Source organism: Lipotes vexillifer, unplaced genomic scaffold (genome assembly GCF_000442215.2).
Source record: "Lipotes vexillifer unplaced genomic scaffold, Lipotes_vexillifer_v1.1 scaffold217, whole genome shotgun sequence".
NCBI lineage: Eukaryota > Metazoa > Chordata > Mammalia > Artiodactyla > Lipotidae > Lipotes > Lipotes vexillifer.
This window is the reverse complement of record NW_006788200.1, coordinates 2,856,365-2,868,493: the sequence shown is the minus strand read 5'-3', so window position 1 is coordinate 2,868,493 and position 12,129 is coordinate 2,856,365. Positions and strand designations below refer to the sequence as shown.

The window sequence follows — 12,129 nt, the reverse complement described above, 5'->3', positions numbered from 1 at the left end:
GCAGGAATTCCGGATAACAGAAGCGCAGCTGTTAATACTGTTGTCTTTATCTTCTTTTCACCCTGCATAGAGAAAGACTTCAATAAATCTTACAGCTTTCAGAAGACTACTTAAGCTCTATAAAAACATCAGTGCTGTTACTTTTGCCTAACTGATTTCAAAACTGTTAATGAAGTTTCAAAATATCAATCAATAATATATGAAGAAACATTTACTGAGCATATAATATGTAAAGCAGCAAACTGCTTGGCAAGAGGGAAAAGACACCATTCTTGCTATATCAAAAGTTTAAAAAAAAAAGTCTTATCTTGGAGGCAAGATATAAATAATAATTTAAGATACATACAAAAGCTCAAGACAAAAACAGGAAAAGCATTACCAGACAGGACATAAATAATTGCTAAATGAATGACATGGATGACGTGTGCTATAGTGGCTCACAGGAGACAGAAATTATTCCAGGGTTTTACATATAAGTAAAACACAGGGAAGGATTTCAGAAGGAAGAGGAATTAAAAACAGGCCTTTAAGAATGAGCAAGATTAAGATGAGCAAAAGTGAGAAGATAAATCTTATTGTAAGGTTAAGTCTCATGACAACAAAAGTCAGAAGAGTGATAGGTGTACTGGAGGACAGTGAATAATTTGTAACAGAATCAAAGGAACATTCTGTAGAGTCAGCCCTAATTGTCATCCAAACGAATTCACATTTGTTTACATATGCAGCAGAATATCACTGAACATTTATTTCCTAATTTTCTAGTCTCATTCTTTAAGAGATTCAAGGCTGAATTTTCATTTAATTTATTGATTTGGTATCACCAAATCCAATCACATGGTTCAAAACATTTTAAATATAAAAAGCTATAGTTACCCAAGAGAAATCAAAGCCTATGTCCACAAAAAAACCCACTCAGGAAAGTTCTTTGTTGCTTTAGACATATTAACCAAAAATTGGAAACAACCAAGACATCCAGCAATAGGTAATTAGACAAATTAATGGATACACTCACTCAATGGAGTATTACTCAGGAAAAAAAAAAAGAGAGAGAGAGAGAAAGAGAATGAACTACTTAGGCACTCAACAATATGGATGAATATCAAAAATATGATGCTGAATGAAAGAAGCCTTGCACAAAGAAGTACATACAGGAACAATCCCATTTAAAATAAGTACTAAAACAACCCAAACTAATTACAGTGGGAAAAAGAAAATCAGACCTTCATGGTGCAGGGGCTGGGACTGCCTGGAAAAGGACATGATGGAACTTCCTGACAGTAATGTTCTAAATCTTAAAGGATTTGGGTTTCACGGGTTGTCAAAACTCATTAAATGGTATAATAAAGACTTGAGCATTTCACTGTATGAAAATTTTACCTCAAAATAACGAAAAATAACCATAAACACTGAATTGTATATATATATATATATATATATATATATAAACTGAAATGTGTAGGGGTAAAATATACTGATGTCTTCATCTACAACATACTTTGAAATGCATCAAGAAAAAAAGATGTATTAAAAAAAGATGTATTGAAAATGGATAGAAAATTGGGTGAATATATGATAAATATAATGAAATGTTCACTACAGAATCTAGGTGGTAAGCATAAACGGGTGTTCACTGCACAATTCTTTCAACTTTTCTGTTGAAACCTGTTAACAACAAAATGTTTTGTTGAAAGAAAATTATATAGTAATCTCCCTTCCTTTTCTCTCCCTATTTACCTAGTAACCGACACACACTCTAGCACAAATAACCACTGTTAAAAATTTCATGTAATATTCTTCCAGAGTTTCTTTACACATATACAAGCAAAATGAAATACATAGGATTTTCCTCCTTTTTACAAAAAAAAGTAGTATACTATAGATGCTATTCTGTATTTTTATATCTTAATATTTCTTGGCGAGCTTAACACTATCAGTACATGGAGACCTTTATCATTCTGAATGGATAGGCCATAATTTTTTTTAACTAATCACTTATCAGTAGACATTTAGGTTGTTTCCAAACTTTTGCTATTGCAAAGCTAAAATCAATGTTTCAAGGGTAAATTTCTAAACAAATGCTTTAATTAAAATTACATTTTTGGAGGGGATCAATGAATATACATCTATACCATAAAAAAAGTTTTAATTAAAAAATAAAATTACAGGGCTTCCCTGGTGGCACAGTGGTTAAGAATCCACCTGCCAGTGCAGGGGACATGGGTTAGAGCCCTGGTCCAGGAAGATCCCACATGCCGCGGGACAACTAAGCCCGTGCGCCACAACTACTGAGCCTGCGCTCTAGAGCCCAAGAGCCACAGCTACTGAGCCTGCATGCCACAACTACTGAAGCCTGCGCACCTAGAGCCGGTGCTCCGCAACAAGAGAAGCCATCGCAGTGAGAGGCCTGCGAACCGCAATGAAGAGAAGCCCCCCACCCACCACAACTAAAGAAAGCCCGCACACAGTAAAGACCCAAAGCAGCCATAACTAAAATAAATAAATAAATTTATTTTAAAAATAAAATAATAAATAAATTAAATTACATACCTTTCTTTGCTCTTTTACTTTGTCGATTTGACCCCTCAAAAATATGTTTCAAACCCATTAAACACACATATGAGATCTATCAGTGCATTACAAATGACTAAGCAAACAAGTAGCCATTTTTCAGCAAAAATCTCACACAATAACTCAATTACACGAGTAAGGTTATCTTCTCTACTGGCAAGGCAAGTTCCATAAAACTGTATAGTATAATTGGAGTCAAGCTGACCAGATAAACACTGATACTCCCCATGATTCTGCTCTGTGAGTATGGCCAAATATTTCTTACAAATATCAGACCCTTGGCATTAAAGATAAAGTGTACTGTCATTAAGTGTTCAGTAAGGAGCACAGTAAGATAACTGAACCCATTTTAAAAATAACTTCCTTTGTTAAAAACAAAATGTATTACTAAATTTACTAAGTAACTAAGTTGAACACTTTCTTAGACAAGTACTATTCAAACTCTGTCATGAGGGTTTTCCCCTATTCCATGGTGGACCAACATTTTTGTAAAATATGATAAAAATGTTATGGCAATGTCATATTGCTATACAAGTTTCTAATTACTCACTTTCTGAACTGAACTTATTACAAACAGAAACAAATAGTTTGAAGATCTGCACTTGTGAGCCAATCACTCTTTGAATAGCACTGATTCAGACCATAAGTATAAATAATTTTAAGTTCTTAAAATCATCTAGTTGCTAATCAATCTAAATATATCACCATAATTCAGAAAAAATTTTAATTTACCTTAGGAAAATATTTGTATAGTCCCATGTATGCAAGTTGTAAAGTAAGAAATGGAGCAAATATGGACTGTGAAGACAAAAGATAAAGTTACGTATTTCCAACATAATCATTCAAATCACAATAAATCAAACTAACAGCAGTTATAAAATTCCAAGCAAAAAAACTGTAAAAAAATATTTAATTTTAGTGGCTGAAAGGATTCTTGTTTCTGCAAAAGAGTGACAAAAATAAAGAGATTTCATTTCCTTAACATAAAACATGTTTCTCAAGTCAAGTCACATTCTTTCAACATCCCCCCAAATTCCCTCTCTCTTAAAAACTTATCTTTTAAATAATTTAAAAGCTAACTTCTCAGCGGTGATTGATGTATAATATCATGCAGTAACATCTCTCTCATCTAGAGGTAATTAACTGACAGTTTGAAAGCATACCTAAAAGGCTCAATACTCAAAAGAGATGCCATACATACCTTACTCACACTTCAGGGCAAGAAATGAATTCATCTCTGGCCCTCAAATGACGAGGTGTTTTTATTATAGATAAAATGGCTTGGTTATCTCACTTCTCACACAATAAAACAGAAAAGATCAAAATAATACCTAATTTACATTTATTTCTAAAGTTAAAATAGGGAGTGAAGGAGCAAATATTACTAGATGAAAGAATAGTGAGAGTAGGGCTTCCCTGGTGGCGCAGTGGTTGGGAGTCCGCCTGCTGATGCAGGGGACACGGGTTCGTGCCCCGGTCCGGAAAGATCCCACATGCCGCGGAGCGGCTGGGCACGTGAGCCATGGCCGCTGAGCCTGCGCATCCGGAGCCTGTGCTCCGCAACGGGAGAGGCCACAACAGTGAGAGGCCCGCGTACCGCAAAAAAGGGAAAAAAAAAAAAAAAAAGAATAGTGAGAGCAGTGATTAATAGCTGAAAATCTGACAGCAAAAAAACACCCAGAAAGCCAAAAAAGCTCACACAAAATGAGGCACAAAAATAGGACATAATTTTAAAAGCATTGAAGTACAGAGCCCTTTAGATAAGACAAAAAAAGTAGCTATACATCTCACTAAACGCTGAAAGCTATGATGCCAATTTATCATCAGGAAAAAAAAAATCGAATCTGTTCAACAAATTATCTTTAAGAAAAAACTGGCATAAAAATAGACTTTTAGGGCTTCCCTGGTGGCGCAGTGGTTGAGAGTCCGCCTGCCGATGCAGGGGACACGGGTTCGTGCCCTGGTCCAGGAAGATCCCACGTGCCGCGGAGCGGCTGGGCCCTGAGCCACGGCCGCTGAGCCTGCGCATCCGGAGCCTGTTGCTCTGCAATGGGAGAGGCCACAACAGTGAGGCCCGCGTACCGTAAAAACAGAAACGAAAGCAAACAAACAAAAACAGATTTTTAGGGACTTCCTTGGTGGCGCAGTGGTTAAAAATCCGCCTGCCAACGCAGGGGACATAGGTTCGAGCCTTGGTCCGGGAAGATCCCGGAGTCGTGGAGCATCTAAGCCTGTGTGCCACAACTACTGAGCCTGCGAGCCACAACTACTGAGCCCATGTGCCACAACTATTGAAGCCCGTGTGCCTAGAGCCCATGCTCCATAACAAGAGAAGCCACCGCAACGAGAAGCATGCACACCACAAAGAAGAATAGCCCCTACTTGCCACAACTAGAGAAAGGCTACGTGCAGCAACAAAAACCCAATGCAGGCAAAAAATAATTAATTAATTTTTTTTAAAAAGATGGGAATTTCCATTAAAAAAAACAGACTTTTAAAAACTTTTTCTCTGGGCTTCCCTGGTGGTACAGTGGTTAAGAATCCACCTGCCAATGCAGGGGACGCGGGTTCGAGCCCTGGTCCAGGAAGATCCCATATGCCGCAGAGCAACTAAGCCTATGAGCCACAACTACTGAGCCTGCACTCTAGAGCCCGCGAGGCACAACTAGTGAAGTCCACGTGCCTGAAGCCTGTGTTCCGCAGCAAGAGAAGCCACCACAATGAGAAGCCCGAGCACCACAACGAAGAGTAGCCCCCAATCGCCCTAACTAGAGAAAGCCCGCGTGCAGCAACAAAGACCCAACACAGCCAAAAATAAATAAATAAAATAAATAAATTTTTAAAATAATAATAATAATAACTTTTTTTCTTAATAACATAAACCTTAATTATCTGAAAATTTACTTATGTGGCTGGTACTTGGTAGGTATTCTTAAAATGTCTACTGAATGGAAACACCTGAAAGAGCAAGACACTGTTATGCTTTCCTTCTTTCTTCCACATACTATGAAACAAAAGGACCAATAAATCCCAACTTTCACTGAACAGCCATGGCATATGAAGGTACAACAAAAATGGACTGCTCCTATGATAATACTACACTATAAAATGCAGAATGCCTTCTGAACCATAAAAAAATTACATCACATCCAGGACCATAGGAACTGCGTTTTAATATTTCAAATTTGAAAAGTGGTAATTTATATCTCTATATATGTAGGTAATTTACCCTTTGGTTTTGTAATCAAAGTGCCTGGGTTTAATCCCAGCTGTCACTTAGTAGTGTGACCCTGGACAAATGATTTCACCTCTCTGAGTCTTCATTCCCTCATCTATAAAACAGATTCAAACGATACCTGGTTCACTAGGGGCAGTACAGGAATAAAGACACAGACACAGAGAATGGACTTGAGGACATGGGGAGGGGGAAGGGTAAGCTGGGACGAAGTGAGAGAGTGGCATGGACTTATATATACTACCAAATGTAAAACAGATAGCTAGTGGGAAGCAGCCACATAGCACAGGGAGGTCAGCTCGGTGCTCTGTGACCACCTAGAGGGGTAGGATAGGGAGGGTGGGAGGGAGACGCAAGAGGGAGGGGATATGGGGGTATATGTATATGTATAGCTGATTCACTTTGTTATAAAGCAGAAACTAACACAACATTATAAAGCAATTATACTCCAATAAAGATGTTAAAAAAATGATACCTGGTTCATAAGGATGGGTTAAATGAATTAATATATGTAAAGCACTTAGAATGTTAGCATGTAGAAAGATTTTAGCAATTATTATTAGGCTCTGTATTTAACCAGAACACCTCATTCTATACCTAAGGCAAATAGCAGTTTATAACACATCTCCAAACATCCACATGAATCTGGTAAATATTAAGTTACTGTTGGTAATGAATCTTACAAAAGCACTCATTATTATAATCAATTTGCATTTTCCACTGTTTCTTACCAAATATTTGCAAACAAAAGCTCTGACTCCAAAGGCAAGAAGAGCACATCCCACCAATCTAAATATTCGAAAAGAGTCAAATTCTTCCGTTGTATTTCCATCCTCTTGGTTGGGTTTTTCACTAATCAACTGTTTCCTTAGCTTCATTGCTTCTTCAAATCTGGAGAGGTACTGTTCTAGGCCATGGCGAGAACCCCTCTGGACAGTGTCTGCTGTCAGGTCTCCTCTGTTGCGCTGCCGGAGCTCAAGGCTTACATCAATACTGCACTCAGGAGGTTTAATGAAAGAGTCCAATTTGTCTCCCAGCTGAGTCCCCTTTACCTCGGCCACACCACTCTGCTGGTCAGTTGTTCCTGTACTGACCGAATCACCCAGCACTACTCGCTTTGAAACTGAAGGAATGGTGAGGGAGTTCAGTTTATCACTGTCCTGCTGCTTTGATTTTGTTTGACTTTCTTCTTCTGAGAAAAGAAATTTAGAAGCCTTAAGTATTACATACTGGCAAACACCTTTCTTATTAGTATTTAAAAATATGCCACTAGAGCTAGAACTTCACAGCCTCTGAATTTAATACTGATTCTTCATAAGACAAACTAGTTCCTTCCTGTACACACTCAAAATGTCAAAAAGAGTAATTCCTTCAGAGGATATACCCCAAACTTTGGGGGTAGAAGATAACGCTATTATACAAATTGGGAAAGACAGGGATGGAGATTTTTTAAAATCTGTATTTTTAATATTACATTTCTGAATCCAGAGTCCTGTCAGCATAGGGTGTGGCATATACTACAGCTACGGTTTACGTAATCCTTCTACTGTAATCTGGCAGCCATTAGCCGGTATTTAAGCAGTTTTAGGATGCTGTTCCGGTTTAAAACAAAACAAAGGGGGAAAAAAAACCTTTAATGACAGATAAAATAAAAATTTCAAAGCAAAATAACAAAGTAGAAGCTTTAGGAAAGAATAAATATTCTACTATTAATCATTAAAGGGGAAAATGTGTCTTCTAACGATTGTTCTAGAATTTGAAATAGGGCTCTTACCTCTCTTGGTAGTTTTCAGTCGCAAACCTGTAAACTGTCTAAAAGTTCAGAGCTATATATCTAAAGCCCCACAGAGCAGAAGTCACAAGGATCTAAGGAACATGCAATCAGTGACTAAAGGGCAAATATCAAAGGCAACGCTCAATGGAAATTTAGAGAACATTAGCTCATACTGAGTGTTCAGTAAATATTCACATGAAAAAAAATCTTAAGAAACTCATTGTACATGTCACTGGGGGAGAAATGAGGAGCTCTCATCAGTGTTAAATGCAGTTCCTGACATCACTCACATCAATCTCAGCACACTAGGAGATAAGGCCTCAGATGGGCACGTCCCACTTGTTGGGTTTCTAAAGAATGGTCCCTCCAATTTTTTTCACCTGTTTAAGAAGGCCTGTAGATGACAGTGTGGAGAGCACCAAACACAGACACTAGGATTTAACCGTAAGAGTCTCTGATCCACGTAGGAAGAACCAGGGGGCAGTTCAGTAAAGACAAGCTCATGCAGGCCGACAGAGTTACAGCAAAAGGCAAAAGAAGGTACAAGCCAGGGAAGGCACTGGAAGGGAAAGCATTTGGAAAGGAAATAAAGGCAGGCAATCTTCCCGACGGGCACAATAGACAGAGCAGTCTAGGGATAAAATGTGTGCACTTCAAGAGAGGCGAGGGAGTGGGGAAGGAGGAAGGGGGCCGTCTCAGGGTAACTGGGCAGAGGGCACCAGGGCAGAGGGTCTCAGGAGCGAGAGTTTCGCAGCCCGCGGCGGAGGTGGAGACAACCTAAGGGCGGAGCCCCCGGAAAACTGAGGAAAGAGACTAGAAACGTCGAGGGGTTAAGAAATGAGAACTGGGGATATCATCAAAGGGACGGGGCCAGAGGGGAGGTCAGAGAGCAGGGTTTGGTCAAAAAGGTCAGCAGGGTGGAGAAGAGAAAGGAAGAATGATCCCAAAGACTCAAAGGGATGGGCAGGAGACTGGGGAAACGGAGGTTCTCACCGGCGCCGCTCCCCGGCCTGTGAAAGCCCATGATTCGGTTGATGCGCTGTTCCGAGTTCATGAGCAGCTTTCTCCGCCGCAGCTCGGCCCGACGCTGGGAAGCCGACAGGCCTGAGGCCGCCGGGGGCCCCGGCCGGTCCCCGCTGTCGGTAGCGATGGTGACCGGCTCCATCTTCCCCTCCACAATCCGGGAGTGGTAACGGTGACAGCAGCGGGAGCCGCGGCGACGAAGACTCCTGGCCGGGCCGCAAAGCTAGCGTCCCTCTACCTCTGTGGACCCGCCCCCTTCCCTAGCGCTTGGCCGCATATGCAACCTAAGCACGCGCGCCGCCTGACGGGACCAAGCGCGAGCCTTGCGCCGCCATCTTGAGTGAGGGCATCGCTGGAAGCTTCAGTTCCTCCCGCCTGGGCTGGCCCTACTTGCTTCTCTCCCCCTGCCAGCGGGACCCGGTGGCGTTCCCTCGGAAGAGTAGAAAACTGACACCTAGCATGACGCACGGAAAACGTATGGGATCGAGGAATAAACTCTTCCTACCTGGTGCCAGGAAGCAAAATGGAGATTGCAGCGACAGGCACTGGTTTCCAGTGATCTTCTTCGGCCTCGCTTATAGGCTTCGGGAATGCATAACTCCGAGAGCGACGCTTTAGGGACCCTTGCGGTTGGGATTTGTTATTGGTGCTGATTCCTCATCTTCAGCAGTGCTACTACCAAATACACACCTGATTCGTTCCAGGCTTTCCTCGTGTCTTTCTTCAAGACACTCCCAGTGAAGCCTTCCCTTTCCGTTCTATTTAAATTGCCACCCCTTCTCAGCACTCCTTATTCTCCTTATGTGTCTTTTCTCAACAGTTATAACCGACTCGAAAGCTGAATGTACTTGTGTTTATTATCTGCTTCTTACTAAAATGTAAGCTCGATAAGACAAGTAATGTGTTTTGTTCACGGCTGCAACTCCTAGAACAGTGTGAGCGCTTAACAGGGTTGCCTTATCCATTAGGCCATGGTGAGGGCCCACAATAGGGGCACAAGAAAATGTTTTATTTTGAATTTTTTTAATGGAAGTATAGTTGATTTATAATATTGTATTAGTTTCAGGTGTACAGCAAAGTGATCTGGTTATACATATTGACATATATATATGTACATGTCTATGTTTTTTTAAATTATTCTTCTACATTATAGTTTGTTACAAGATATTGAATATAGTTCCCTGTGCTATACAGTAAACCCTTGCTGTTTATCTCTTTTATATATGGAAGTGTGCATCTGTTAACCCCATACTCCCAATTTATCCCTCCCTTGCCCTTTGGTAACCATGAGTTTTTCTTTGTGAGTCTGTTTTCTAAATAAGTTCATTTATTTGAATATTTTTTTTAAATCAGAAGAAAAGTGTAGTAATAATTTTTGTATAATGATGAATCCAGCCTGGATTGTAGTCATTCTCATACTAACACAGTCATAAAATACAATTTTAAATATGCTTTTATAGAGGAAGGAGCCCACGAAAGCAAAATATCTACAGCCCACAAAAGTCATAATGCAGCCCTGGTGCACAGTAATGACTAAGTGAATGAGTAAATGAATGAAGGAATTAAATCCCTTGTCAACCCTTGCTGAGAGGACGCCATGGCCAGTTCATACCTGAGGCTGCAGGGGGTGAGGCAGCCTAGTGTGTCCCCTAAAATGAAGCCTGCTCAAAGTCAGCAAGTGGGTGAAACCCTGCTTAGATAGAAGCATAGTGTTTTTAAAAAAATAGTGTTTTTAACTGTTAGTCATCTGACCCTGTCTCAGACAGCAAAGGATTATGAAAAAAAGTGTAAAAACAAACAGCAACTTATCTTTTGGGTTCAACAATGTAAGGAACTCAGGTATAAACATTGAACATTCCCCCTTGATTGGATGATAGCTAAATCTCAGGGACATGCCCTAGCTAGTAATTTTAAAGCATTAGAAAAGGTTTCCCTGCATATCTGTACAGATCTACATCTCTGAGGCCCAGACTGTGCCTTAAAAACTTCTACAGTTGAAATAATTTAGTAATAAATGTGCACAACTTGATGAGGTAAAATCCTGATGAGTCAAGACCAAATACAGTTCCAGGGTAGACAAAAGATTTTTTTCACTTGAGATAGCATATAGAAACCAAATGGATATTTTGATTCTTTAGATAGATGTGTTGATGTATGATGGCTGATGGAGTCAGGTAAGAATTTAAAGTGTCAAGATTTCGTATTACATGCTTACTTATTTCTGGGAAACCATTTCCCTATGGGGTTTCCATAGTTATTAAATTTCCTTGTGCTTCTCAGTGGTATATGATTCCTTACTAAATGACGTGCATACTTAACAATTCTTGTCTTAATTTCTGTCTCCCTCACTATAGACTTTACAAGGGCAAGCCCACCTCCATCTCTTTTTCTTGTGTTATTTTTTTTGTCTCGTTTTTTTATTCCTTTAAAATTTTTTTTAATTTTTTAAAATTATTTTTTTTCCATTTTTAAAAATTGACCACTTTGCCCCATGCTTAGCACTGAGAGCACTAGATTAAATTTACCTGAGTAGTTGCAGAAATTTTTCTTTTGTGCCAAATCTTGGCATTTTCAATGAGTTTTATGTATAATTTTTATTTGATCCCAGCATTGTTTAGGTAGGCTAAATATTAATAGTTTATTGAAAAATTGTAGCTACAAACTGACAAATATGTATGAACATATTGAGTCATAAGTAATAAAAGTAGAATTCAAATTCTGGGGTTAAACATAGACAGTAAGTTCATGCTTGGACACCTCTCTACTACACATAGCAATCAGTAACAGTTAAAAACATAAAGGGAGGGACTTCCCTGGTGGCCCAGTGGTTAAGAATCCGCCTTCCAATGCAGGGGATGCAGGTTCAATCCCTGGTCAGGGAACTAGGATCCTACATGCCACAGAGCAACTAAGCCCACACACCGCAACGAAGATCCCGTGCACCGCAACTAAGACCCGATCCAGCCAAATAAATAAATAAATATTTTTTAAAAAAACATAAAGGGAAAAAAAAAGATATAGTTGGCCTCAAAAACAAGAGAAACATCTCAGCAGATCAAAGTATCAGAAACAGCACAGTGGAGCTAAAGTCAGGTGCCTGTTGGGCTGCAGATCCAGAAGCTGGCAATGGTAGCACATTCTATGTGTAAGAGGACCTGAAAGTGCTCCACGTGAGACAAAGGGATGAACAGTACAAACTCACTGCTTGAGGTCTGCCCTCCCTGAAAAATATTCAAAATATCATTTGCTATTGGACTTCAGCTTAATAAACAGAGGCAGAAGAGAGGGCAACAACTAGACTTCCCACTGTTGGTGACTGGAATGGTGATATCCCCAAATCACTGCAGGAGCCCTAAAATACCTCCATGAGCCCTAGTTTTGGGAAAAAGCAACTAGAAAACCCATAGACAGCGAGGGGGAAAGCTTGGACAGAGAGAGATGTGCTAAAATGAAAATAACAACCCTCCCAATCAAATAAGCCTAGAAACCCAAATTCTAACAAACATGAAGAAATACAACATTTAAATTC

The 12,129-nt window shown here is 39.8% G+C and overlaps 1 protein-coding gene across 1 annotated transcript in view; it reads right to left on the bottom strand.

Annotated features, from left to right (window-relative positions):
* Positions 1-8,877, bottom strand: part of CAMLG (calcium modulating ligand) — a 9,093-nt gene extending 216 nt beyond the window's left edge. The window contains 4 exon segments of the mRNA XM_007461367.1: positions 5-62; positions 3,301-3,366; positions 6,535-6,995; positions 8,571-8,877. Coding sequence (XP_007461429.1) covers positions 5-62; positions 3,301-3,366; positions 6,535-6,995; positions 8,571-8,877 — 892 coding nt within the window.
* Between the last annotated feature and the right edge of the window lie 3,252 nt (positions 8,878-12,129).